Source organism: Takifugu rubripes, chromosome 8 (assembly GCF_901000725.2).
Source record: "Takifugu rubripes chromosome 8, fTakRub1.2, whole genome shotgun sequence".
NCBI classification, from domain to species: domain Eukaryota; kingdom Metazoa; phylum Chordata; class Actinopteri; order Tetraodontiformes; family Tetraodontidae; genus Takifugu; species Takifugu rubripes.
The window spans coordinates 6,395,333-6,423,327 of record NC_042292.1 but is presented as its reverse complement, the minus strand read 5'-3'; the positions used below and the strand labels follow the sequence as shown (position 1 = coordinate 6,423,327).

Sequence of the window (27,995 nt, the reverse complement as noted above, 5' to 3'; positions counted from 1 at the left end):
TGTGTGTGTGTGTTATCATTTACATGTACATCGACAGTGTAAATTGGTGGGGGATCAATGATCAATGTCTCTCTTACACACACTTTCTCTCTCTCTCTCACACACACATACAAAATTAAAATGTCATTGTAAGAATAAATTAAAGCCTTTGACTCTGTGAGAAGTTTGTCAATGTGTCCTTTAGAGACAAATAAATATGTAAATCTGAACAGTTAAAGACAGAGCCAGTTTCTAAAATAAGACAAAAACAATCATCTCAGTATTGAATGTGAGTATAAAAATTCACATTTCACATATCTGTCAGAAGGGCTCCCTACCACCCACTCTGTTTGGTCTGCGTTACCCAGACATGACTTTGATCATTCTGATGGGCAGAAATGAAATAAACAAGGCCTCTGTGTCTTCAAGTCACAGAGGCCTTGGTCAATCCCCTTTTTTTCCTCAAATTCACCCTGGGGGTCTTCATGTTTGTTTCTCTGTCTTCATCAGACGACGACGACGATGATCACTGTTTATAAAAAGGTCCAGACAAGAATGTTCAAGTGGGAAAACCCTGGGTTAAATAGGCAATGGCAGACAGACAGGCCATGAACTACTCTTTTATAACATCAACAATGAGCAGACCTGTTTTTACAAAAGAAGCTGAAAGGATGAGCCCAGTGCTGCAGCATGCAGTTTGTCAGTGTAAATAATAGTAATAACAATACCCTGTGTCTCTCCGTCCTTCATTTAACAGAAGGTCGGCTTTGGAGTTCCCCACCTGCCACTCATTCTGCTTGTTTCTTACTGGCCAACACTGTTTGTCAGTAAACACATTTTTACTGGGTGCATTTGTCAAGTTCTTGGTCACCTGATGATGACTGTGTGGAATTTCTCCACAGAAATGTGATTCTGATCTGTGACCTGTTCTACAGTTGTTGCTAAATACAGTAGGTTTTGATCATTTCTGGTAGATAAACCTTTGAAATGTGGGTGGATTTCAGTAGTTCCCTATTATTGAGTTCTGGCTTTAATTAAAAACCATTCTCTTATTGTTTCACTGGGACTTTTTAAGAAACAGGTAAAGAAGTTGTTGTTTTGGAGAGAATAAAAATAGTGTCTGTTTTTCACGTTCAAAATCCTCTGACACAAACCTCTACAGACACGCTTTATCCAAATAAGTTAAAATAACCAGCTCTAAAAGTCTCTTCTCGTGTTGAGTGCCATGTCTCATTTGTCAGTCGGTGTCCTCGGCCATCTTGGCAGACTCAGTAAGGTCTCCAGACGGCTTCAGCAGCCGCCATGTTGGTTGGCGAGCTACTGTGGCTCGACTCGACCTCCACACCCACTCCGTCGTTCTGATTCGGCAAAGATGGGTGCAGGAGGGGGGAGCCTGTTGAGGCGTTGGTGCACGGTGGCAGGATCCTTGGGGGGGAGCGCGAGTCCCCCCTGCCCCCTCCTCCAGCCATCATGGGGAACTGGTATGAGCCAGTGGCGGTAGAGTAGTACAGGTGATAGGCTGAGGAGGGGGACTGAAAGGGCCCGTTCTGAGCCTGGTGGGGGGTGTTTGCTGGGTACGGAGGAGGCAGATAGGTGTACCTTCCTGTCGGCGTCGTTGCCATGGCTGTTGCCATTGTGATGCCTAGGGTTCCATTAGAGACAGGGTTGTGGGAGGGGGTGTAGCTAAAAGCGGCCCCTGTGGGAGTGTAATGGACGCGTGGGTCAGAGAAGCGGGTGTCGGGCAAGGCGGAGAGGGAGGAGAAAGAACGGTCTAGGCTCATCCTGGGGTCACTGAAGGCTGCCAGATCAGGACCTGAGAGAGGTCAAAGGTTAGATGTCACAACCTCCTTATTTCACAGCGTGTGGTCTGTGTCTGTACACGCTGGCGCGTGTTACCTGTGAGCCGTGATGACAGGTCACCGAGTGACGATCGAGATGGTGAAAGCGGATTGGCTGTATGCATAGTGGGCGTGGCTATCTGGCCAAGGTAGGGGTACGATTGATCATATGACCAAGATGGCGAAGACTGCATCTGTCTGGAATCTATAAAAGAGAAAGAGATGGTTAAGAGCGAGTGGTTGCACTTGGAACTTTGTGAGTGTCGGCACAAACGGAAAGGAACAATACCACAGATCCACTTCTACTGGCTGTCCTTAAAATGTTCACCCAGGCCTAAATTATAAACTGCAGTGTAGACTTTAAAGATCCTGCAATCTGAATAAAAGTTGATTTGATTAAAAGAGGTCCTGGGACCAAAACTGTTGATAGTTGATGGTGGAGAAGAAAGAGAGATGGAAGACAGGAAGTAATTAACTTGGGGGTGGGGGTGGACAGATAAAGGAACGCTGTGTGATGTGTGTGTTTGAGTTCTTTCTTTCAATTCATTCTTTTCCCCATAGTGTAATAAATGGAACTGATCACCCACAGACTTGCAGACTTGTGTGTGTGTGTGTGTGTGTGTGTGCGTGCGTGTATGTGTGTGCAGACAAATGAGGAGGCAAATTGTACACAGCAGCCAAGACGTCAATGAAAGCTTTTCAAGCGTAGCCAAGATCTCTCCCAACATCATTGACGTGTTTGTGTGTGTGTGTGTGTGTGCATATGTGCGTGTGTGTGTTTGTGTGCATATTTGTGTGTGTGTGTGTGTGTGTGTGCATATGTGGTAAATCACAAGCCCTGTGCCAAGCCCTTTCCTTTCCTGGCTTCTTTCTCCCTGGCAGAGGGCGCTAATATGTTGTAAGAGTTGCTGCCGCCTGCTTGGGAATGGCGCTACAGTGCAGAACATCTCATATCATATTAGTGGTGTTGGGAGAAATGTGCTGCCACTTATAAAACGTCTTCTGCTCAATCCAAATATTTAGATTTATTGGTTGGAGTTTCTTTGTAAGAGCCACTTCTCCACTGTGCTTCGCGGGATGTTTTTAAAGAACCGAGTCAACTTATTTAGGTAGAATAACAGCTGGAGAATAAATTCTCTGGGTCAACCACCAAAGCTGCAGAAAATGATCCTCCTTTATTAGATCAAGCTCGGTTATGCCGTGCAGGCTGCACCCTCCGCTGTGCACAGCGATGGGCGGGTTCATTGAGAGTCAACAAGTAACTGCTAACGTTATATTCATCATCACAGTTGGCATTTGTGCCGGTAATCGCCACGACTTAGTAAATCTGCCATGAGGTCAGAGACAGAAATTAGCTTCTGGGCACAAATTAACACCACAAATTTTGCCACTTTTGGCATCATGCACATTAACCCGGAAGTGGAACAGTGCATGGCCCCGAGTTTAATGGCATGTGGGAAATTATAAAATATAATTGTTTGAATGTCGTGAACACAGCTGACTTTATTGAACGAAATGCCAGTACAAGAAACCAAAAATAAAAGTCCCCAAATATCCCTACTGATCAGGCTAAGAAGAGAAGCACATAACTACAGAGAATTGAAAGCAAGGCAAAGAAGAGGAAGAGAAAGAAAAAAGAGAGTTAGCTCCATAACGGTTTCCTGTTTTTTAAAAAAATATATTATTTTAGAATAAAAAACAGAAAGAAGGAAGCAATCGAAGCAGGGTTTTTCCTCTCAGCATATATATAGTGTCTAAATCACTCGGTAAAGTTCCAAATCAACTCTTTGTTGTGGTAATAAATGTGGTAAATAATGTGATTAAAATTTCATCCACTAAACCCACAAAATCCTCACATCTAGCTTCTTTTCATGAAAAAGATATTTTAAAAAATGCTTTGGTTGGGACTCATACTACAAACAAATTAGAATTTGCATTTTCACAAATGGCAAGGGAGTTAATGGGATGTCATGTCTCTTCTGCATTAACAGAAATTGTATTTTGGTGGCTTCACGTTATATTAGAGCTAAAATATTTTTGTATCTTCAATCTGCATGAGATCAGAAAGTAGACTATTTTTTAACAATTGCATTAGGATTATGTGGTCGCCTTAAACTCTCCGTGTATGTTCTAGTGGCCAACGCAGCATCATGACAACAGCTAGGAATCTAATTTCTTATTTTTTGTTCTGAAAAGTTCAGATAATTACAAAAGTTTTTGTAATTATCTGAAAGTTTTTGTTTTTTCTCAACCGTGTAACTTCCTGCCAGCTGACTCTCATTTCCTCCTTAAGGCATAGTTTGCTTCCTCACTCACACATGCAGATGCAAATGCCGGTACAAGTTCAGAAAACTCACACATGCAAGGCGGAACAGGAACAGATACCACAATGTTGAGCCACATATCGTATCCAGGGTAACCACAGCGCACACTCTTTGAGGCACTCGTAAGCAAACGCATACACACATGCAGACCGCAATGGATCTCAACGTAACCACAAGGAGGAACAATGAGATATGAGGTTTTGGAAGAACGTACACACACACACACACGTACACACACACACACATGCCTTTCTTTTAAAACCTCTATAACACATTGTTATGGCTTTGGGCATGTTGGAGACTTGAATGAACCAACATTCAGTTATAATCATAGATCTTCTTCCCTAGAAATGATTGCCCAATCCCATAATTACAGGTGCTGGGGCTGGATCATTTGTTGTAATGGCGTACAAGAGGGACCTGTGGGTGTTGTCATTGCACTCAAAGTAACAGATACATGCCACATTCCCATAATGTCACCCATGCAACTGTGACTCTCTTCCAGGGAAACGATAGCTGAATTGCCTCACCTCATTAAAGCCTGAGCCAAGAGACTAATGACATCACTGCACAGTGATCTGATTTAACCCCAGTGCTCAACACCAAGTCAGATACCAAAAATACAGGGAGGACTACCACCAATGTGGTTTGGTCTGTGCTCAGGAGAAAGACAGAGTCGTTTTTATAAAATACATTTTGGAGACTAGTGCTGAGGCTGAAAAGACTGCATCATTAGAGCTAAAGTGATTCATCAAGTTGTGACTTTCCTAAACACGTCTTGGTGTTTCATCTTCTAATGATTACTTTATTTGGAGATTTTTTATCCAATGAAAATGCAACATGCCACATATTCTTCCTGCTAGCTTACAGGTGGTGTACGGTATGTCACTGCAAAAAATTGTTAGACAAAGTTTTTATAAAGCGTAGGTCAAACAATTTCAGTTTTCTCACCAGCTGTTAACTGTGTGTGAGGAGGGCTGGAGAAGGTGGCAGCGTTGAGCACGGCAGATTGGCGAGAGTTTGCAGAGGCAGCTTGATGGTGGTGGTGGTGGTGGTGAGGAGGCGTGACTCTCATAGAGCTGCGACGCAGATGTTCAAGTTCCGACAGCCTCTCAGAGAAGGCCAGAGCGCCGGGTTTGACCTCGTCCATCTTCTGACGATGACCTTGGAGACAAGTGGGAGTGATGTCACATTTAGACAATCCCTCGCGCTAACTTCCTGCCACTTGAGTCCAACATCATCTGTCAGCATGTGCACATGTAGAGGTGATGTGGCCACATGTTACTTCATGCTTAAAAACCCCGGGATTATACCCATCCCTGACGATAACGTCTCGGCATTATTAACACGCTCTGTCTGCTTTTGTACTTGGGAATCTGACGGGCGCCACGTAGGGGTCTGGCTGTGTGTGTGTGTGTGTGTGTGTGTGTGTGTGTGTGTGTGTGTGGTGCTCTGTCACACTGTCTGTGGTGTTGGACACACTTCAAAGCATTGAAAATGAGCTCCAGTTACAGGCACTTCCTCCCAATGGGGGAAGTGTGCATATGTGTATTTATACTCTGTGTGTGTGTGTCTGTGCGTGCGTGTGTGTGTGTGTGTGTGTGTGTGTGCGTGTGTGTGTGTTACAGATGAGTGATGGTTATTCACAGCTGATGGGAGCTGGCAAGCAGCCTTCCTCTCTGTCACCTCGCTGACCATGGCACTCGTTTCGCTTCATTTTAATTCATCTTAATAATTTACCAAAAGTAGTGTATTGCTCCTTGCAAAATGGCACACACATTTCCCTCAGTCCTGTCCTTAGAAAACCCCATGTTTCACCAAAATGTGTGGTAGGGGAAGTGAGGGTTGTGTCAGGTTCTATATTGACTCACAGTTTATCTGCTAGGATTACAGGCATGTTCTCACTGGATGTCTTCTCAGGCTTTAATTCAACAATATGGCAGATGTTAAACACAACTCAATGTGATCAACTTAAAAACGGTCCAAAAACAGTCCAAAAACAATGGGGACTAATTTGCAACTTTATAAATAGTAAATAAACACCAGATTTTACTTGAAGCTTTTATTGATTGTATTGCACTGATGTAATGTTATTTAATGACTCTGCACAACCATACACATACAGTATGACCTCAGCTCTGCAGAGTGTGTGGTTAAAAACAGCCTGATTTTAGTGCACAGTTGGGACAATTAATGTAGAGAGGCAATAATGGAACTTTTACTCGACTCAATGTCTGGTTTAGTCATAACGATTCATGTTCTGCTAAATTTAAAACAGGTGTCAATAGTGGGATTTTTGAATCTACGCCTCTGCCTGGAGACCAGAAAAGCCCAGAGAAGAAGCTCTTGACACTTAGGCCTGGCACCTTAGACCACTCGGCCATCCTTACAGAAAGCTTCTCTGGATGATTGTTTTTATAATACTGTATAGAAATATAAGAATCCACTCACGTCGGGGCTCTCTTGGACCGTCCACTGTGATTTTAATGGCTCTCTGGTACGTGGCCACCTGAGGAGGGCTGGTGAACACCGTGATGGTCAGAGTGAAACTCTTCCCTGGACAGAGGAAGGAAACAGAAGAGAGGTCAATTACGCAGAGTAATAGAATGGAAGGATCAGTAGTGACCAAAAAGTGTAGTCAAAATATGAGATGTGGAAACCACTCTTTGCCTTTAAAAAAAAAATAAAAAAATTATGCAGTGTATTTATTACTGAAGTTATCAGCAGATTTTTATCAAACATCCTGTAACAAAAGTGTTACAAGGTGTGAAATGAGGTCCGTCTCTTATCAGTACTGTTGCTGTGGTAACTTACAGCAGTGTTAAGTGACATTATATCCAATCAGAAGCATGGATTTTATTTATAGTATCAGCTGAACCCCAGTTACATCTAAGAACAAATAAATATTTGTGCTACCAAAGGTTTGCACGACGCATTTGTAGGACAATTTGTGTATGCAAGTGTGTCAGCTTTGGAGGTAACTATCACTCAACAACATGCTTGCTGCAAACACAGAGACACATTGACACACGTGCAGACCACCGTCGGGGTTGTGTGCCAAGGCCAGAGTAGAGTTACCACATGCAGACAGTCTGATGCCACACGAATCGCAGACACTTGTGGGTGATACCGGGTGTTACCATCGCTCCCTGGCACTCCGAATGCTTGTTTTTTGCGTCACGGCTGCAGGCAGACATTTGATTTACAGTCCGTCAAGCACTGAAAAGTTTACTAAGCTATGCTGTTTTAATTATTGTGGCTGGCAATGGGCAACTTCATATCGGCTGTTTGAAATTAACTCCTCCATTTCCAAATCATGCCCCATGTTTTTCCTGCATTACAGACATAGTCATTTAAAGAGTGTCAGAACAAAACAATATAGTAATAATTGGAGGTAATGTACATTAGATTTAGGACACTTATCCGCACTGAATTGCTCAATGAGGTCAAACTAGTGGCCCAGTCATTTTGTAGTTTGCGGCGCATTTTCGAGAGGAAGCAGTTCCACTTAGTGGCCACTAGAGGGAGCTTAGAACCAAAGACCTCATCTCTTTTTCTTTCCCTTACACAAACAGCAAAAACTCTTCTTCCCAAATAGTATATTCTATATGTATTGCTGCATGTAAACAAATAAACTGGACAGCATAAACAGTTTACTGTGTGGGGAAATCTGTTTTTGTGAAGGATGTTTACACAGTAAGAGTTTACAGTAAGGCAGAGAGGGACAGGAGGAGGGCAAGAACAGCTGAGGTCTTTGTGTCTGTTGTGTCTGTCAGTCGTCTGCTGGCATCACACTCATTACAGATTACTTAAAGATGAGAGTGTGTGTGTGTTGGGATTTTTCTATGTAATCACCCCCCCATGCCTCCTTCTCCTGCTGCAGATAACAACAGACTTCACACAAGAGCTGTGTGTGTGCGTGTGTGTCAGTGCGTGCATGTGTACGTGTGTGCAGGCATGCATATCACCATGTATAGGCTTGCCAATTTGTGGTTCATCGACTTTTACGAACACAACAGCCCAATCAGACAGAATCTCTTATTTACTCAGTTGTTAACAAAGCATCTGTATCTGTGGCTGGAATAGCTAAGTTGTTTTTGTTGTGGTGTGTGTGTGTGTGTGTGTGTGTGTGTGTGCGTGTGTGTGTGTGTGTGTGTGTGTGTGTGTGTGTGTGCACAGCATCAGATATTGAGGTGGGATAAAAGACAGTCTTGTTTAAAAGGGGAAGTATAAAACTTATAGTTTGTAGTTTGGTTTGGTCATTTCTGCTTCGGACAGCTTTTTATCATGTCCTGCAAATACAGGTGCCTAATATTTGATGTTAAGGCTGCGGACCCAGTGGGGTTTAGCGGGGATGGTGCTTGTGTGCTGCTTCAGGAAGGGAGGGAGGGGCGAAATGTGATCTGGAAATTTTTCTTAGATCGCTCTGTTTTGTCTGGTACTGTAGCAGTTGCATTCTTTAAAGTCAACCCACCGATAGGAGGATTCACGTCGCAAGAGCGGTTTGGTGCGTTACCCTCTTGGTCTAGGTGGAAGAGGCCTTGGTGACAGCATAAATAGATAAGGCCTGCAGTTTACACACTTCTTACACACTTTTGAGATTGTGTTTGAGAGATTGTGAACAGTTTTCATTGCAAAATTAAGTTGGCACATTAAGTAAAGGCTCCTGTTTTGTGTTAAGAAACGTGCATTGGTTTGTATAGCTGATGTTTCGCCCGTTCAGACCCACCAAAGATATTCAAGATGGTGATCTGGGAAACCAGTATAACACTAGTGGTTGTACAAAAAGTCTGAATTGGACTTTAAGTCACGAGTTAATTAATGTGTGTTATGACAAGACCTCGGCAGAAGAGGAAAGATTCTGACTAATGATGACTAATTTGCAGAGCCGGGAGACTCTTGTAACCACCTACATAAAGAAAAATGCTCGCGTTTCGGAGAAGGCACCTGAATCTCAAAGAACCAGATGTGGCCTGCTGTTCATGATGCATCGAGTGAAACCCATTGTGCTCTGTGCAGTGACATTTGCATAAAAACAAAAAACTCCTTAGAAACTTTTGCCGCTTGAATCATAGATCCTATTAACGCGTCATGTTTTAAAAGCAGGGCTGTGAAAAAAAAAGCAAACAGGTTTGGACGGTTTTTCTCATACTTCCATTTGGCAAAGGGGTTGCTTGCCAGTGTACACAGGTTGGTGTTTTAAATAGATAAGTCGGAACATTTGCCTGTGACTGATTTAGAATAACTGGTCTAGTGTGTCCGTTAAATAGAGAGGAAAGAGGGTGGGGTGGGGTGGGGGTAGGGGGGTACAAGCCTGATAGGTGATGAATGCTGTGTTATGAGGAAGTATGTGAATACTGTTTTTATTCATATGTACTTCCCCTAATTTGGCCACATTTGTGCCTGCTGTTTGCTCGCTACGAGAGAACTGCATTACTACATCGCAACAATCTGTACGCATTTCGTCTGCGTTACCTCTCCCGCTGCGGCCAACGAAACGCAGGTCGTTGAATCTGGCCACCTGGTTCTTGATGGCGGCCGTGGCGTTACGGAGTTCGGCTGAGTAGTTCTCATCATTTCCCGCCATGACTGTTACCAGGGTGCCGTCTGGGATGTCGCCCAGGGCGACCACCTAATGACACGAAGGAGAGACGTCTTGTTGAGCTGTGTGTGAACGTCCCACTGGTGGTGGCAGTTTGGTCGGTCGTAGGCGTCAGACATGTGTCAGAGCTGGAGTCACGTGAACAGAAAACACCGGTCGCACCAACCCGCTGCAAATATAATGCTGCTATTTTTTAGGGATTCTAAATCTAGTCCAAAACTGCTGATGTTCCAATAATCTGTTCATAATCTGTTCTTATTTTCTTGACTGTGGGGTCATGGGGAGGGTGCTGGAGCCTCTCCCAGCTGCACGTGGCTGGCTGAAGGCAGGGTACGCTCCTGGAGGAGTCGCCAGCCCATCCTGGGCCCAGAACATTTAGTGGTCTCAGCAGTGCTCTGAAGGTGTCCTGCTCACCTCCCAAGTTTATTCTCTGCACCGGGCCTTGAACAGAGAACCCTCGGCTTCTCAGCCCAGCCTCCTACCACCCTATTAGGATAAAATGCTGCCTCAAATATGGCAAACACCAAAATAATAGTCAGAATACGGTATGTGGCCTGTGAACCTCAACATTAAACTGTATCTGCGTGTGTGTGTGTGTGTGTGTGTGTGTGCGCGTGTGCCCGTGCACATGCGTGTGTGCAAATGCAGGCGCTGTATCAATTATCCATTATCAGTAAAAGGCAGTGACATCCGCTCATGACGCTCCATAACCAAGCATAATGCATCAAACCCCCTCACGCACACACACGCACACAGAGACAAACACTAATGCAGAAAACTCAATAAATCAATCAGTTGTGTGTTCTGTGGCTAAAAGCTGCTTTTCCACAAATGCGTTTTTGTCTCAAAGTGCAGGAAAGCCGTCTGCATCAACCACACCATGAGGGAATTCTCCGCGATGAAAATGACCCCCCCCCCATCCTGCAAAAACAGTCGATGGATGAATCAAATTATTCTTCTTGTTTTATTATTTCGTGAAAATACAGTACAGCACACTATAATTTGGCAAAGTTTTCTTTACCGGTGTGCGTTGTTACGCAACAGAAAGCGAAAGTCACAGCTTTGTTTTAAAGCTGTAATTAAAAAAAAAAGGAACAAGGTATTTTTAAATAAAGATGATTGTGTCTAAACATCCTCTTTATGTTAATGTTTTCAGACGGATTTATGGGTAAAGTCACACACCTTAAAAGCAATGGGCAGAGTCTTGTTACACCTCCAGTGTGTGGGCAGCACAGAGCAGAGGAAGTTGGGACTGTCTGTCTTCACCAGCTCACCTGGATGATCCGAAATCACCTGCAAGAAGGTAACAGTGACGTCAGCACTTGACCTCAGCAACCTTTATTCATTAAAGTGCGTACAACTACCTCCATCATGCTGCGGTCAGCCATGCGCAGCTTCCCCATCAGAGCGCCTCCGCCACCGGCCTCCTGGGCACCCAGGGGCAGGGCCTCGGCCATCTTCCCCCCCGAGCCGAGCGTGGTGGAGGGTGGGGTGTAACGCCGGCCAGGCGCTGGGTCTGGGAGGAAGAGATGAGGTCAAACCAGTTCCCTTCATGATGCAATAATTATCTCCAGGTTGTCACATGAGCATTTATCAAAAGAGTAAAATAACACAAATAATCCTTAGTATTTTCATGATGACACATCAGTGTTTCTCATGAGTTTGCTCCAAATATTAAGGTTTAAAAACGCAGTTTTGTTGATGTCCATAAGTATGAAAATCCCAACAGAATGAAAAAAGATGCATGAAATCAGACACGAACGCAGTCACACAGAAGAAGATGTACACACACTTATAAAATGTGATGACACACTCTGTGGTCATTTGAATGCCAGAGCTGGTAGTCATGAATCCAAAGACTGCAGCCACACTCCTCCACTCAATTCACCCCCTCTGTCTTTCTTCAGCCACGTTAAACGAATACATCATATTGCTAATGAGTGCTCAGAAGAGCTGCAAAGGTGGTGAGAAATGTGAATGAACAGAGGGCGAATCTGATAAATGAGCGGCGTCAGTGGCTCTCGCCGCTGTCAGTCGGCCAAGCCGCAATTGAAGCCACATGCCGGCGGTTTGGAGTTTGGTTTACAGATTAAAAGCCCTCCCACTGCTACCTTACTGGTGGAGGAGGCACCAAGACACTTGAAATCTGGTTCCCATGAAGTGAAACAAGGACAAATAATATACGATCAGAGTTGAAGCTGGGCAAATTTAGCATATGGTCAAATTTAGTGCTTTTTTTGCAGAAAATAATTTATTATTTATGCTGCAATAATAAAAGTAATCCACCAGGAAGTGGGTAATTTTTTTACAACTCCAATATTAAGTAAGTTGTACATATTTAGTAAGTACATATTTATTTTAAATGCGTGGTAGAATCCACAGTTTACACAATGTAATGTTGAAACCGATAACATTTCCACACTTTGGTGACATTTTCCTATTGCTTTCATTCAGTAAACAAATTCTAAACCTTATAGATCAATATCTTTACTTTCATGTTTTATAGCTAATTCAAAATTGTATCTTGGACAAAGTTTAGGTGTAGAGCACAATCTTGTAGGGCACTTTTATTCCCTTTTCATGCAGCGAATGTCTCGACGAGCGCGCTATTGGGGCGTCAAACGCAGCTTGTTTGCCTTCTTGTTCGAAGATGATTCGCACATGTTAAAGTGAATAATTAGAGTCCGGCTGTGGGTCACGATAAGCGGCTTTTACCGTATTTTGCGTCCCAGAGAAACACCATTGGTGCCTCACAGTGAGCCCCGAACTTGTCCGGTCGTGGGTTCTTAAGCGAGTAAATGACGTTTCCTTTGTTTTTGTCCACAGCTTGTCGCGATCTTTGGGAGGTTCGTTCCAATTTCAGAGTCACTGCGAAAAAGTCCGAAATGCAAAGATTCCAAAAACTGATTTCCTGCTTAGAAGCTTCTTTATCCTGGATTCACTATGCAAGGGAAAAATCTCTCTGCGACTTTTAGAGATCTTTTTTAGTCTTCAGACGGTCCTCCGACTCATGGCTGCTGATAAATTTCAGTCACCAAACCGAGAAACTTGTGTTGAGTTCACCGCCCCAACCTCTGGTCTGTCCGCGGGTTCGACTTCCTCCCTTTCCCACCAGATGAGTGAACATCCTCGCTGTCAGCGCCAGACTTTTACCAGCAGATCTTTCGTATTTGCATCTCATTTGTGAGGGGAGCAGCTCGGCCAATAGAGATGCTCCCAGCAAACCGTCGCTTTTTGGAGATGGACCAATCAGCGCTCTGTCCGTCCGGGCGGAGGCGGGGCTTAGATGGAACGAAATTAAACGGAGACCCAGAGAACTGTTTCTGCTTTGCTTTCACGCTACTGAAGGTGTTCAACTTTTTCAAATGTAGCTCCTATCGATCCATCACAGTAACCTTTGTTTCACTGCGTAAATATAAAAGAGTAAATCCCTTCTGGATTCGAAACCTTTGTGAGCTATAATAAAGGAAAGCAGCCAAATATAATTTAATATCGCAATTCCAACCCAATTCAAATCGCCTAAAGTTCAACTTCTTTCCTAATTGTGCAGGCGGCCCAACCAAACGGGACAGTACCGGATGTGGACAATAGGGGGCAGTAAATGATCTGAGTCTGAATGAATCAAACTGCCAAAACGCTTTTAATTCAAAACATACTAATAGGAGATAAATCTCTTAAAATTAAAATTAGTTGCAAATTTTACTGTTGATGCCAGTTATTTTGTGTGTCGTTTTAATTGATGATGTATTTGTACCATTTTTCACACAATCTAATTTTTTTTTTATAGAAACTGCATTATTATTATTGTTGTTGTTGTTGGTGTAATAATATAGAATGAAATTAATAAGAACCATAACTGCTTTGATTATTTTGCAAACCATAAACCACAATATTTTAGGCATTTCTAAAATCTGCATACTAAAGCGAAGATGTATAATTTAAATGTATGCTGGTTAAAATTTTGATATAAATAATCATATGTCAATATACACATATATACAGTAGGGTATCAAAATATCACGTAAATATGACATTTCGTTTTAACTAATTAAAGGGAACTATTTAATGACCAAGCAAGACTTTTAGTGAGGTTTTATCTTCCTCCTTTGTGAGTCAGCCGGTTTGATTTGAGCTTAATCAACATGCTGTCGGAAGAGTTTTAGGAAAATGCCAGTCTGCCTCTTCACCCAGGGCTCTGTTGCCAAAGGGGGGATGATAAAAAATGTAAAGGCCTTCACTCTGGTCTTGACTCCAGATGGACATGTGTGATTTGCCCTCGGAAATATCTATTTTTCACCTCTCGGTATCCCAGGCATGTTTGGCTTCCGAATTTTAGAAGCTTTAAAATAAATCACGCTGCCAAAATTCATTTAAATGCCTACTTTCAGGTCCAGATATTGTTTATGGCCAAAATGTAAGTTGTACCGAATATATTATATTATATTGAGAACTGAAGAAGCCTTCTGGATTGTCAACAGTCCAGTTGACAGAGAAAACTACCTTGGATACCGAATATATTGCATTTCTGCTTCAATATATAAATGCACAAAATGCAGCAGAGCAGGTAGGAAGAAGAAATAAAAGAGGGTTAAATTACGCTCCGCTAGCAGTTCCCACTGACTGACCTGTAATGTGAGCAGGCCAGTGGTCTGATCCACAATCAATAGTCAGTCACAAATGCCTATCGGTGGCTGTGTCATTGGAAATCATTTAAGAACAATGACACACAGGTACAGTCCAACAGGAGAAAAGACAGAAAAGAAAAATGTTATTTCTGGACCCCTGGTGTGGTGTAGAACCTGGCGCTGTGCTTTGGGAACTTGACAGATCAGCTGTCATCCATATGAGACACTTGAGCATCAGCATTTTGTTGGTAATTCAGTATTACACTATGGAAATAGGCCAAATTTAGCATACGGTTGAAGTGCAGAAATAAGTGCGTGCCTATGTCTTATCTGTTCCAATCAATAATAGAATTCTCTGAAGAATCCCAGGAGACACCAGAAAACCCCAAACCACAAATTTAACAAAGAGCGAGGGAACTTCTAAATAAAGAAGCTCCATGTGAAAAGAAGCGCTAGCTTGTTAGCATAGCAGTCAATCTGACAAATACCCCATTAAAATAAACAACAAATGCAGTGACTCAACACTACACTGTGGAAGGCCTGCAGATACTGATATTGCTCAATTAACATCTGATAAAAACAGTGACGAAGAGGATGATGATGATGATGATGATGATGATGATGATGATGAAGAAAGAGGTATCAAAGAAGAATTATCTTTACCAAAGAGTCCGCCGCCTGTTCGGCCTTTCCTCATCAGGTACATGGCCCAGGACAGGGGGCTGGAGCTGGAAAATGCCCCAGTGTTCATGCTTCTGTCCTGGTTGCGGAAGCAGCGACAGCTGGGTCCAAGTATCAAGTAACAAGAGTATCAAGGGAACCCGTAATGATAAGAGATGGAAAGGGGAATTCAGAGAGAGCCCAAGTTAACGAGAAGGAAAATAATGCTTTTCTTTTTCTTTTTTTTTGTTTCCACCCTCAAACTTTTGGTAGTCCGAAAATGTGAGTCGGCAAAAGATTCAAGAATCAGAAAGTTGTTCAGTGCAGAACTGCTCCCTTCTATCTTCACCTTCGACAACGGCTTTTATACCCCTCATTCATTCCTCCCCTCCTCATCCTCGTGTCTCACCCTTGATATTAGTAAAAACATGAAAAGTGAGGGGGAAAGCAGGAGGAGGTGGCACAGGAGCCAGTCAAGCTTAATTCATTCCCTCCTTGTCTAAAGCGTAGCCACGGGGGACGCAGCTCCACTTTGCCCTGGGGCTCTTTATAGCTACTAATTTCATTTACAGTAGTCTCTCAAATGAATTCCCCCTCCCTTCATTTCCTCTTCCTCATCATCACTCTTCTCTACTATTTTGAAAGTTTGTGTTAAAAAGTTAAGATTGCACAAATATTCCACCATTTAAAAAAACAACAAATTTCTTTATAGTCATTCTGATGCTCTGCTAAACCCAGTTACCATGAGGTCACACACGCACACGCACACACACGCACACACACACACACACACACACACACACACACACACACACACACACACACACACACACACACAGACTACTGGACAGTCGACTTCCTGTAGTTTAACCAAGTCAGTACGGCAGTTTGACTTGTGACATCACCACAAAAGTCAGTGTGTCCCTGTACACTACAGTGACACCCCTCTGAGTGTAACCTCAGACCGTGTGTGTGTGTGTGTGTGTGTGTGTGTGTGTGTGTGTGTGTGTTTGCGACTGGGTTATGGTGAGCCTCAGCGGTTGTCTGGCCTGTGTATTTTGCCAGACCAGTGAAAATTCCGTTTGTGGCGTCTCACAAAGTGACAGTGAGCTCCAGCATGAAGACAGATGGAAGGACACAAGAAAAAACCTGAAGTTGTACCATCTTCCACCATAGATGCCAAACTGCTTTGATTGCAACACATAACATGTCCTGTGTACAGAGAAAATTAGGCCACCTGCAATTCCACCTATCAAAAAGTAACACTTTGCAAGGGTCAGTCTCGGCTGTCTCTGCCAGCGGCTGTCTGTCCCCATTGTCTCCTGAGTAGAGGCCACCCTGAGGCCAGTGACGGTGGCATGGTGAGGATCAATATCACACACAAACGCACATCCACACACAGTGTGATTAATGGAGTGGCAGACGGACTGTCCTCGTGTTTTTACTTCTTTTTATTCCATTTAGTGACTTATTTTCTGCATGCAGACTTCCATCACGGTCCTTTGCGATAGTCTATATTTAATTAACTTAACTATTTCAAATCAGGTGAATTGAATACTTCTTAATGAAAAACTGTAAATCATCTGCAATCACTTAATCAAGATGGTATTTTGATATTGATATCCTCACAAAAGTCCTAATTTGGGTTGTTTCATTTTCATTTACTGTCATTAAGCCTGTCAGGTGATTAAAACTGATATGTCACATGTTGCATGTCTAAAAAAGAAAATAGCTAGATATTCTCTAATTTATTTTGGCTTCGTGACTAATTAAAATTTGGAGTCAATTGATCAGTGAAACGAGATATATGGACATGCTGCAGTTGTCCAGACATGTCCATATTTGAGTGTCATTGAAATATGGAAATGTTGATAAATAACACCAAAAGAGACACAAGTACACAGTGTAAATGTGTTGGTTAAGACACTTCAGTAGATTTGTATCGAAGCAATCTCATCAATTGATCAGTGACGGAGGACTTAGCAATTGTCTCTCGTTAACAGAGCAGTTCAATCCCCCCCCCCCCCACACACACACACACGCACACACACATACATACACACACACACGCACACACACACACACAGGGTACACACCTCTTCTATAATTCATGGGGTGTATTGTGCGGATGCAGTTAACTGCCGCTTAAAAGTAATTAATTGATTTTCTGACATATCAGTTAGCAGTAGCACCAGTGACACACACACACACACACACACACACACACACACACACACACACTAGTACAAAATGCAGACTTGCACAAGGACATGAACATAGGGAGCCCTCTCATAATTATGCTCAATTATGCATCAATTAAACTCAAATAAACAACATATTTTTCTTCCTTTGTCCAAATTCCATCTTCCCCATGAAAGCATTGTTAAATTGATAGTAATATTCGCTCTGAGAACAGCACTAAATTCATTTTGCGTGATTTCTTTAGACCTATAGACTTATTACACTTCAAGAACAAACTGCTTCTGATTTCTCAATAGTAATAACAATAATAATAATACGAATAATAACAATAATAGTAATAATAATAGAAATTGATCTTTTCATTATATTCTTATACTGGCTCTTTTGTTGAGGCATTATGATCTTTCCTCTCTACCTCCTTTGCAGCGACCAAGTCAAACTTTAAAAATTTTATGTCTGGAGTTTTCTAAAAAATGCTTGTTTTGTTGAATTAAGAAAAAATCTGTAGTCCTAAATAACTGAACTGAACCATGTATCTGTCATTAGGAATACACAACTAAGGTGCCACAGTTTCAGCCTACAGGCACATTGGAGACAAACATATTTGCCATGAAAACATGTGAAATCAGGGTGCCGCGGTGATGAGTTTGAGCGTGAGTTCCAGAAAAATAAGTTCCCCTCGTGTCAATTTTGCCATGAAAATGACTGCACAAGTACTTTTAATGTGCAGAAAGCAGTTTGTGTTTGAGCGCGTGTGTTCAATTATTCAGCCGGCCTCTGTGATGAGAGAAGACGGGTTTATTCTTGCTAAACGAAAAATTGATTTTCTGACACAAGAAATGAAGGACAGAGAGAGAGCGAGGAAGGAGATAGAAGCAGAGAGACAGACTGAGGGAGAGAGCGAGACAGCCTATGTATTCAATCATGCACAACGTCAAAGTTAGTTAAATGTTCATTCTTTCAACTTTGAAATAAAAAATAATTAAATGGCAGAAAACAGAGGGGTGAGACAGCATCTCTGGCAGTGAGAGAGAGAACGAGGAGGAGATGCAGTGAAAGAGAGACATAGGGCGGAGGATAGAAGCGCCTCAGGCTGTGTTTAGTGCAGTTTGAATAGCTGAGCAGGTGCATTTGAGCAGAAACTTTTAACTCATTCGCGTGCACACACACACACACGCGCACACACACACACACACACACACACACACACACACATACTGGAGGTCAACAAAACTCCTTTGGCCTGCTTGACATGAGCTTTTCCCACATTATCACAATGTAAAGTTATTTTCATTATGGCGACAACGTTTTCCCCTGTTCCCCTGTTTCAGTGCTGTTGGCTGAATGTTGTTGTATTGTTGTGCGATTTCCTTTTTGGATGATGAAGTCTTTCATCTACAGAAAGAGGGGGCTCTCATATTTGATCCATTTTCAACATGGCACGGGCCTCACCCCATCTTTAGAGCGTCATCACATCAGTGCTATCGTGCTCTGGTGTTGGTCAGATATACCGTAGAACCAGATGAAGAATTGCGGATACGTCACAGAATAGCATTTTTTTCTGCTCAGCTGTTGTGTTGGGAGAGGTTGTGAGCAATGAGCAGTGTTATCTTTGTCTCCAGCTTCAACGACCAGCTGCAGCTCGGAGTACATCATCGGATCGCTCTGTGACCAAGAACCAGAAATGTCATCCCAGCTCTCACCCCCTGATGCAAATGGTTCTGTGTTCTAGTCCCTGTTTGTGTGAGGTTCAGGTTGCGTTACATTACATGACTACCGTACTTTCATGACCATAAGGCGCAGTTTCGTTACAGATGCTTTTTCTGTATATAACACATACATAAGGCGCCCCGCCCATTTTGGAGAAAATTTAAGGGTTTTAAATGGGCTTTATGGTCGTAAAAATGTGGTATGCTGAATTTTTGGATGCTACATGAGGCCACAGGAAGCTGAAACTGGTTTGTTCCTACAGGATGGTTGAGTTTGCCAACCATCGTTTGTTGGTAGTTGAGCATCGAGATCAGATGGTTGAACACACTCGCGTCAGGAAAAATCAGGTTAAATCTTAAAATTTGTCACCAGTTCCAACCATTTCAGTGGCACTTGATAGCTGCACTGGAACCGCAGATGAGCTCTGGGACCCCGAAGCATTTAGTGTTTGAAATTAAACATTGGTATTAAACAAGCTACCCATTAAATGGGTTTCTTTGCAATTTCAGATTAATATATTATTGGTGATTATTATTTACTTAATCGGGTTTGGGCAGGTATTTATCATTTAACCTGTAGCTGTACTGTTCAGTGGCAGGATGCTCGTCATTATTAGAAACAAGCTGCAGAAACAGGAAACACTTGTCTTGATAGACAGACACAAAAATCAATGATTGTTTCCCATGGACCAGATCATTTGTGACAGTTAAAGAAGGGGACTTAGAATCAAATAATTAGCCATTCACACCCTCGGGCTTTTGTTGCTTTTTATAATGCATTTGTGTGCGTGTGTGCACGTTAGCATGCAGAGTAACTTGGACAATTCTGGGAAACACAAATGGACCATCAAAGTGGAGAGGACGTACAGAAACAGCCAATCTGGCAAAAACTCAACCACACGGGGACCCACGATGTCCCAAACGAGTCAATTAATAAATCAGAAGGCTCCATCGTTGGGCAGAATTTACAATCCTGAATAAGGAGGCGCTAATGGGCACAGGCCACGCAGACACTCGCAAAAAGACACTTTACATTCAGCTGTTAACCACAATGTGGGGACAAATGGTGATGGAGGGGAGAAAAGGGGTAAGAAGGAGTGAGGAAAGGGTGAGGCAACTCTTTGCATGACTCTTCGTTAACCACAGCACAGAAGGGACCTCGTCTTTACCTCACACGGGACAAATGTCCCACCAGACTTTACAGGATTAACTCTGCCGTCTCACACATTAGGGCTGAGAGGAACCAGTGCGGTCTGCAGCAAAAAACATGTCTTTGAAACATCGAAAAAGCTCAGGATGATCGCAGCGCTCATCGATCCACAGATGGCTGTTCTCTGTTTGCGGTTTCTTAAAACTTCGATGGAGGTCAAAGTCAATCAGAGCAAGTTGAGCAAATTGAAGATGGTAGAAGAGAGAAGGCTGACAGTGTTCTCCAAAAAACAGCACCATAAACACAGGTGTTTATTATGTATACCACTCAATAACCTTTTAATAACTCTAAAATGTATTGTAGAATTAAAAAAAAGAGTAAAGTAAAATAAGTAACTGGCTTATCTCTGTAACCAACAACAAACCAAGACACAACCGCTGATTTCCTTCAGTCTCTGCCTGGCATTGGCTACAGCAGCACGAAGAGATTAGGCAATGTGGTAAGTGAGCTTCACCATTTTACATGGTTACTGGTGGTAAGCCACAAACTACACACGACGCACAGCAAAGGAAACCACGTCACTCTTCATTTCTGAAGGGTGATTGTGATATTTTGGGTGTGTAACATCCAGAATGACTGTTCTGCTTCTCCCTTTAAGTGGATAGAGAGAGACAGAAATCTCCCCCAACGTCCACTGGGAGGTCAAACGCTTCTGAAGCAAAATTTATATTAAGGCAAACGTCGGCTGGCTAATGAACTCCATACCACAGAGTGGCAGACGTTGTCCAGATCAGGCTGTTATTAAAAAAAACAACCCCGAAACAGCACATGCAGGAGGGCAGAAGAAGAGTGATGAAAAAGAAAGGAAATGAAGGGGTCTGTATGGGAGTGTCTTGTGATTCCAGTTACTTGACAGACATTTATAAGGCCACATAACACAAAGCTTTGGATCAAATGTATATTTTGGGTATCTGAGTCAATTATATCATCAAATCATTAGCTCCTTTTCCACCAACTGTGTGTCGCTGCCATTGTGCAGCGTGTAAACTCAATGATGTGGGAATTGGATGTTGACATTTTTTTATGGGGGGAGGTGCGGAGATCAAATGGCGATGCATTGCTGTGTGATGTGTGGCCAGATCACCACATGGGAGCTACTGTGTGTGCATGTGGGTGTGTGTAGATTTTTAGTCAAGTAGGGAAAAAAGATGGTTGCAAGATGAATCCATAGAAGGAGCCGTGCTTATTCCCAGGCCTCAAAATAAGAGCCAGAGATCACAGCTGGAAAAATGACCTACATCACACACAGACGTGATCTCACACACGCGGAAAACATAAAAAGACTCAAAAAACAGGACAAAGAATGGCCCAAGAATGAGCATGCAGCACAGGATGACACACATGTTTCTGGAGTAAGTGGCTGTTCTTAAGAAAAAAAACTGAAACTCTGCTTTCCCAAAAGTGTGAGTTCCCACAGGTGCTGCATGGTTGGAAAATCCCCTTCCGAAAATAACAGACACGCTGGAGAAAAGGATTCAGATCTGTCCACATAGATATTCCTAGTGCATAACTAAGATGTGTAAATAAGAAAGCAAAGAGTCATCTTTGGAGGTTTTCTCTCAACTATGAATAGAAATCAAACAGAAAAAAATCAAATCAGAGGGGTGAGAAAGTTAAAGGGCCATTCAGTGGTGCTGCAGCTGAGAAATAGCGGTCCGACTGTAAACTAAGGGGTGGGGAAGGAGTGGTTTCTGGTAAGCAACCTTAGTAATTTCTCCTAAGTCCTTCCCTTCCTTCGTTTCATCTCTGCTCTTTTCCATTTCATTCTCTGCCAGTTGTGTGCTGGCAAACTCATTCCCATCGTATTGAGAGCAAAGGAACAAATGCTGTGACTAAAAGACAAAAAGTTTATAATCACAAAGGATCAGAATTGATTGAGTATTCGGTTTGCGTGTGTTCTTGTGCGTGTGTGTGTGTGTGTTTCACTAACATTCACCAGGAAATGCAAACCTACTGATGCTCCAGACCCACAGACTGGTCCTTTTTTCTAGTTCCAATGATTATTTTATTTGAATGTCTAAATTCAAATTGAACAAAAGACAAGTATTTGCATTGGAAATCTGCTGTATCATGTGACATAATGAAATCCAGCAGTGGGTACATCTTTTCATGAAAATTAGACGTGCTCTCTGCTTTCTTCCTCAACAGCGAGGGTGCTTCTTGGTGTGTGAGTGTGTTGAATGCAGGGCCTTGTCTGCCTAACGGTCATTCTCTCGCACACATCCTCCTCACTTCCTACTTTGCTCACTATCTCGTCTGTCTGTTACAGCTCTCGTACACACACAAAGCACCAACAGACATTTTGAAACAGTAACAGCCTCTGACAGGCTGCTTTTTTTAGTATTCATGAACAACGTGTTTCTTTTAAAACAAGTAGATTTAAAAATAAATAAATAATTAAAAACAAATAAAAATCGGCCTTTCGGCATTTGAGAAACTAGGGCAGCTTTTTTATGTGCATTGTTTGCTAAATTTACATTATCTATATAAATCTGTTATTTTAAGCTATATTGGTACAGAATGACATCATTTGCATTCTGTGCTTATTTTGCACATTTTTCTTTCCATATATTTACTGCCATTCCATTTTATATACATTTCCCTGTTCAGTTATTTATGAAGTTTCAGAAGGCATCTTCATGACATGTTTGTGTTTTAACATTTAATACACAAAACAATAATGGCACCTGCAAACCTTTATCAGGCTGCATCAAGACTCTCAATCAGCAGTCTGCAAAAAATGCCAAGGAGGGTTTCCAGAGTTTCTGCCGCCCCAGACACGAGCTCTACCAGCCTTTTTTTCCAAAGTGGCTTTGACATTGTGATAAGTTATGAACGTGAGAAACTTATACCGTTATTGTGTGAGAATACTGCGAATAAGTGCTTGTTTGAGCATGTCTGAATGTGGCGGAGAGTCAGCATCACCTCTTCTAAAATCAGCCAGAAGCAGACCTACAGAGTTTCCTCTGTTTGGCTTTGCCACCTCCTGATAACACACTCTCTGTCTGTCTTTGTGACACTCATTCTCACACAAACACGGCAGGTGGAACCTCCAGATAACCAGAATCAGGCCTGGACATGCGGTCGCGATGTAGGCGAGAAAGTTGAAAAGCAGCGAGTGGCTGGCGCAAGCCAATGGGTTCGGGCTGTGGCAAGAGGTGTAAATTAGACAAAAGATTGACAGAAAAACAGCAAAACATAACCTCTGGAGCAGTTTGATATACTGATGTGAGGAAGGGAACAATGCAAATGCAACAAATGATGATGGAAATATGCAAACGCAATTTGACTTTGGCTTTCATTTTTTAGCCAAACAACAGAGATATATGGGGCGGGAAAGGCAGAGAGGAGGAAAAAAAACAGAAAGTTGTGTACTGAGTTTCACTATTTCCATTTTAATATGAGCATATGAAAATAGAGATTATTATTGAGGTGAAAGAATGTAATAATTCACTGAAACATTACACTAATACATGATGTGATGTCGATCCATTCAGGTACAGATGTGGGTGCCTGTCACAGCACTATCACGAGCAACATGCTGGTTTTATTGGAATTGAGTTTCTAAAATACAAAGGCCGTGATGGGAACTGTGGGATACGTCTAACATACTTAATATTGGGTACTAACATTCTATGTTGTCTTGGTTTTATTGTTTTAGGGTGAGCATTTTTATCATAGCACTACACAGCGAGTAAAATCACATGAAATAAAATTAGGAGTCCTATAATGCAATGATTCCTGTAACCTGCCACATTGTTTTTGGTCTCACAATGGGTGTAATTTACTGGGAGCACAGTTTTTATGGCAGCTAATACCTCTGTTATTAAATGAAGGGTGCAAGGTCCAGGATGATAGATAGAGGAGATTTCACTGTCGTCCGTGTGAGTTTAAAAAAAATTTTTTTTGTTTTTACATGTGCCTAAACTATAGGTTTTATTCAAGAATTGTTAACCTTGTTTTATTGCAGAACTATGGATATTTTTCTGTGTCACTTATCTCTTATGAACGCAAATTATGTTGAAATTACAATTTCCTGTGCATTTTTGCAGATTACGGACAAGACAAAGTTGCTTGTTTACTCAGACATATTTAAGACTGCAGAGTCCATTATCATCACAGCATCAGTGAGGTAGAAGCGAAACAGAAGCTCAGAGAGGTGAGAGCAGAGTCTGTGAAAGGAAACGTACGCATGAGTTTGTGCACGATGACAGTGATATGAGTGTGTCTGGTAGATGTCTTCCAAAGTAGTGAGCAGATTCACAGGCAAATGCTCAAACATTTGTGCAACATTTATGTGGCGATACGATCACCATGACTGAGGAAGATCTCCAGTTAACACTACGATCATTGGACGGGCCTTAAGTGATGACATAGCTACTCGTGAACCACCAATGGCAACGCAGGAGGTGGAAGCCAATCGGAGATGACAATCATTGATTCTTGACCACTGGGTTAACCACATGTGATTTGATCATCTTATACTGGTTAAATTCTAACGTGCTGTGGTTTAACACGTGCAGGACTTGAGGAAACTCTGCAGTGGCAAAAGGTGTGCATTGGAATCACTGCGTAACCTTTGAGAAAGTTTCAGCAATGATGAGGTTAGGCTCACAAAAGCCACACAATATAACTGTGGTTACGCTGTGCCGTTTCCAGTAACTGAAGGGAAAACAACTCTGTGCATGCACATCCTGTTTGAGCAACACATGCACACACACATATGCACCAAAAACATGTAGCCAGAGGCGGAAAACACGTGAGCCGACGTCTGAAGAACTTGTTAGGCATCTGATCTCTGCAGAGACTCCAGAACACTGCAGTCTAGTCGTGTTGGACTTTGAGAAACTCGACAGCAACGATCAGTTAAAAGCATCGTATCATCAATTAATGGGAAGTCCCCAACATTTGACTAACATCAGTTGCGGTTTTAATTGGTTTCTGTGCAAGATTCTGATGAAGATTTGGGTTTTTGATTTGAGCACAAGTCCAAATATTGTTAGGGTTTAGTGTTAACACATCCTGCTCACGTTGACGCGGTTCACCATGCATCATTTATTTTAAATTAATTCAAATTGTCTTCAACAAGGAGCGCATCGTATGTCTGCATATTGCTTTCAAGCAAAGCAAATGCTCTAATGCAGACGTGGACGTTAAAAGTGAGAACACAGGAGACATAGACGGAAACAGACACATATCACACTATCACATCGGTTCTAAATGATATCCCCTGCACAGCCAACCTCCGTTGAAGACGTGCAAACCCAGTTTGTTTCATTTTCAGAAAAAGAGCCCCCACCCTACTTTGAACGTTTTTTGTGTTTCATTTTCGGTTATTAAGATACCCGACCCAATACGTATGGATGAATCTTCAAACAGATCTTCACTTTTCCCTTTTAACCAACCTCACTTTAAATGCACTTTGCAAACAATCAGTGCATAAAAGTTCACAAATATGCAATATTTTGTGGTTGAATGGGTGTAAAATGCAGATCCATTGAATTTCGGCCCCACTGAAAATGGGAACAGATCCCTTGTTCAGTGTGCCGCTCACGTTATACACAATTAAACTATTAAATCCTCATAAAATGATACGTTTTCACCCATGTTTTGTTACACGAAGCAGATGCTGATGCAGTTGCTGGTTGATGCAGCAGAAAGGAATGCCGCTACATTCCTTGCTCTCCTCCCTTTGACCCATCAGGGAGGCCGTGTGCTGACAGCAGCTGCCGTGTGACCTGGACAACTGAGCGAGTCTCTCGTGTTGACACCACACCCTAATGACCATTAAACATCAAACTATGACTGACACAGCTACAAATTTATTGAAACATGGAGCTCATGGCGGGTGTGAGCTGCATCAGTGTGAATTAGATAACTCCTACAATAATTAGTGATGAAGTTACGCCCTTCTTGTTGAACACAGATAAGTAAACTTTCAAAATGCCTGTATCACTTATATCAAACCTGCCACACTTTTAGCAATGTTATTATTATTCTTTTCATTGGTGTTGAAAGAGCTTCCACAAAAAATAAGATAATCACAACTAACTTTAAACCAAACCCCCTTTTTTTTTTTTACATGCAACATCAGTGTTTCATCAATACATGCACAAAGGAAATGTGCTTACCTTTTCTAAGAGCTGAGTGGCAGGACAACACAGTCTCAAATATACTGTTGGAGGCCATGAAATAAGATATTTCTTCCTGGACACCTTTTCTTTCTGTCAAACACCCAAACCAAATGAGTTAACGCATGATCGATAATAGAAGCAGCGACATCTCTAGAAGTGGGTGTGTATGATAAATACACAGTCAGTGGTGGTTGTTTTTCTGATTTCTCCTCTCAGGGTTTATAAGTTGATGAACATCATAGATATATGGAAGGTGAGTTTTTGTGGCTGATACACATTTGCTTGATCAGGAAATGAGCTCATTTCCTGCGCGTACTCTCTGTTCCAATGTCTGTTAGTTGCGTGTCTATATAAGGAATAGAACATGAAAAATTTAATCGTCCACGTGAAATCACACTTCATTAGATTCACTTCAGAGATGACTGAAAAGGTGCTGTTTAACGGTGTGCATGCCCACATGCTGAAGCTCTGCCTTGAACCATTTTTATTTATTTGAATTTAAATGTGTGCTTGCGTACCTCCTCCTGTTTTTCACCCTCGATGATGCCATCTCTGCTCATTGGGTACTTCCTTCACCTTTTTTTTTTAAGCTTTAAACATTTGGTGGCTTTTATTGTGAAACCAACTTGTGTCACTTTGTTTGTGGTATTTTATCTGTGGCCATATAGGTTATGGTTTCACTCCTTCTCTTGATGGGTTAGATTGTAAACGAGAAGAATTATACTGCAGGAATTAATGAGTGGAACAAAGAACTGCAGTTTGTTCTCCAGCAGTGCCGCTCTCCTGTCATCTACAGAATTGTGGTGAAATAACATACGCCCCTGCATTACACTGGTGTACAGACAGTTACCCACGTGGAGCTTTTGTTCTCCATCATCTGTGAAATGAGTGGCCACGGTGTGTGATGCCTCTAAATCCATACAGGGTGGAACTCCAGAATGGGCATATATATGTTCTTCTAACATTGTAAATCACAGGAATAAAAGGATAGGGATTTCTTCAAAAACCTGTGTTGTAAAGAGGCTAGCCAACTTATTTGTACATTTCCTTTTAGTTCATTTAACACCAGCAGCATTGTCTATAGAATGATCGCTGCTCCTGGCTCTTGTTTATTTTACAGTAAGCTTTTCCAGGATATCCAAATTTATATGCTGATGGTTTAACCAAATGAGTTTCATACAACTGACTGCAGATATTTCCTTCTGCGTGTACGTTTCTGTACTTTTAAAAGTACGATTCTTAGAGCGCGGCTTGCCAGAACAATAAATGTTAATATTAGAAATGCTGAGGCTGTGGTGTTTGCATTCTTACCCCGGCCAAGGAGGCGTCCTGGTCCTGGACAGAAGTGGTAAAAAAAGATCTTTGTGGTTTCTCTAGTCCACCAGTGACTCACATGCAAAATAAGCCGCAAACCCCTGATACACTTTCTACTTACTAGCGGGAGTATCCTTCTTACTTTTCAGTTGCTCAGTGCTCTTTTCTGGTTCCGCTCTTTTCTCTCCCTTCACCATATCTTCCTTCATTGCTTTTTAGGCTCTTGTTTTTGTCTGTGGTTCGCTAAATCCCTGTTGCCACTGTTTGTCTGCAGGGATGAATCTCAGTGTTCAGCATCACCAAAGAGAGGTCGTCTGCCCGATCTTGCAAGTTTGCTTTCTTTGAATTCTGCATGGCTTTAAAAAGTGTGTGTTTTGTGTGTGTGTGTCTTTGTGTGT

The 27,995-nt window shown here is 42.2% G+C and overlaps 1 protein-coding gene across 3 annotated transcripts; it reads right to left on the bottom strand.

Annotated features, from left to right (window-relative positions):
* Positions 1-76: 76 nt before the first annotated feature.
* Positions 77-27,995, bottom strand: runx1 (RUNX family transcription factor 1). Of its 3 annotated transcripts, XM_029839511.1 has the most exons (10): positions 27,740-27,993; positions 27,595-27,618; positions 26,281-26,373; positions 11,108-11,259; positions 10,926-11,036; positions 9,617-9,773; positions 6,593-6,697; positions 5,093-5,305; positions 1,876-2,022; positions 77-1,792 (listed from the first exon to the last, which is right to left on the bottom strand). In XM_029839511.1, exons 1-10 carry the CDS (start codon positions 27,804-27,806, stop codon positions 1,248-1,250), a joined length of 1,614 nt encoding a protein of 537 aa, XP_029695371.1. In that variant the 5' UTR covers positions 27,807-27,993; the 3' UTR covers positions 77-1,247.

Excerpts from the sequence above, each read along its gene's own strand:
- runx1 (XM_029839511.1), bottom strand. The coding sequence starts at position 27,806 with ATGAAGGAAGATATGGTGAAGGGAGAGAAAAGAGCGGAACCAGAAAAG. Across the intron at positions 27,619-27,739 it reads GAGCACTGAGCAACTGAAAA|GACCAGGACGCCTCCTTGGC; the intron begins GTAAGAAGGATA and ends ACTTCTGTCCAG. Across the intron at positions 1,793-1,875 it reads CCTGTCATCACGGCTCACAG|GTCCTGATCTGGCAGCCTTC; the intron begins GTAACACGCGCC and ends GACCTCTCTCAG.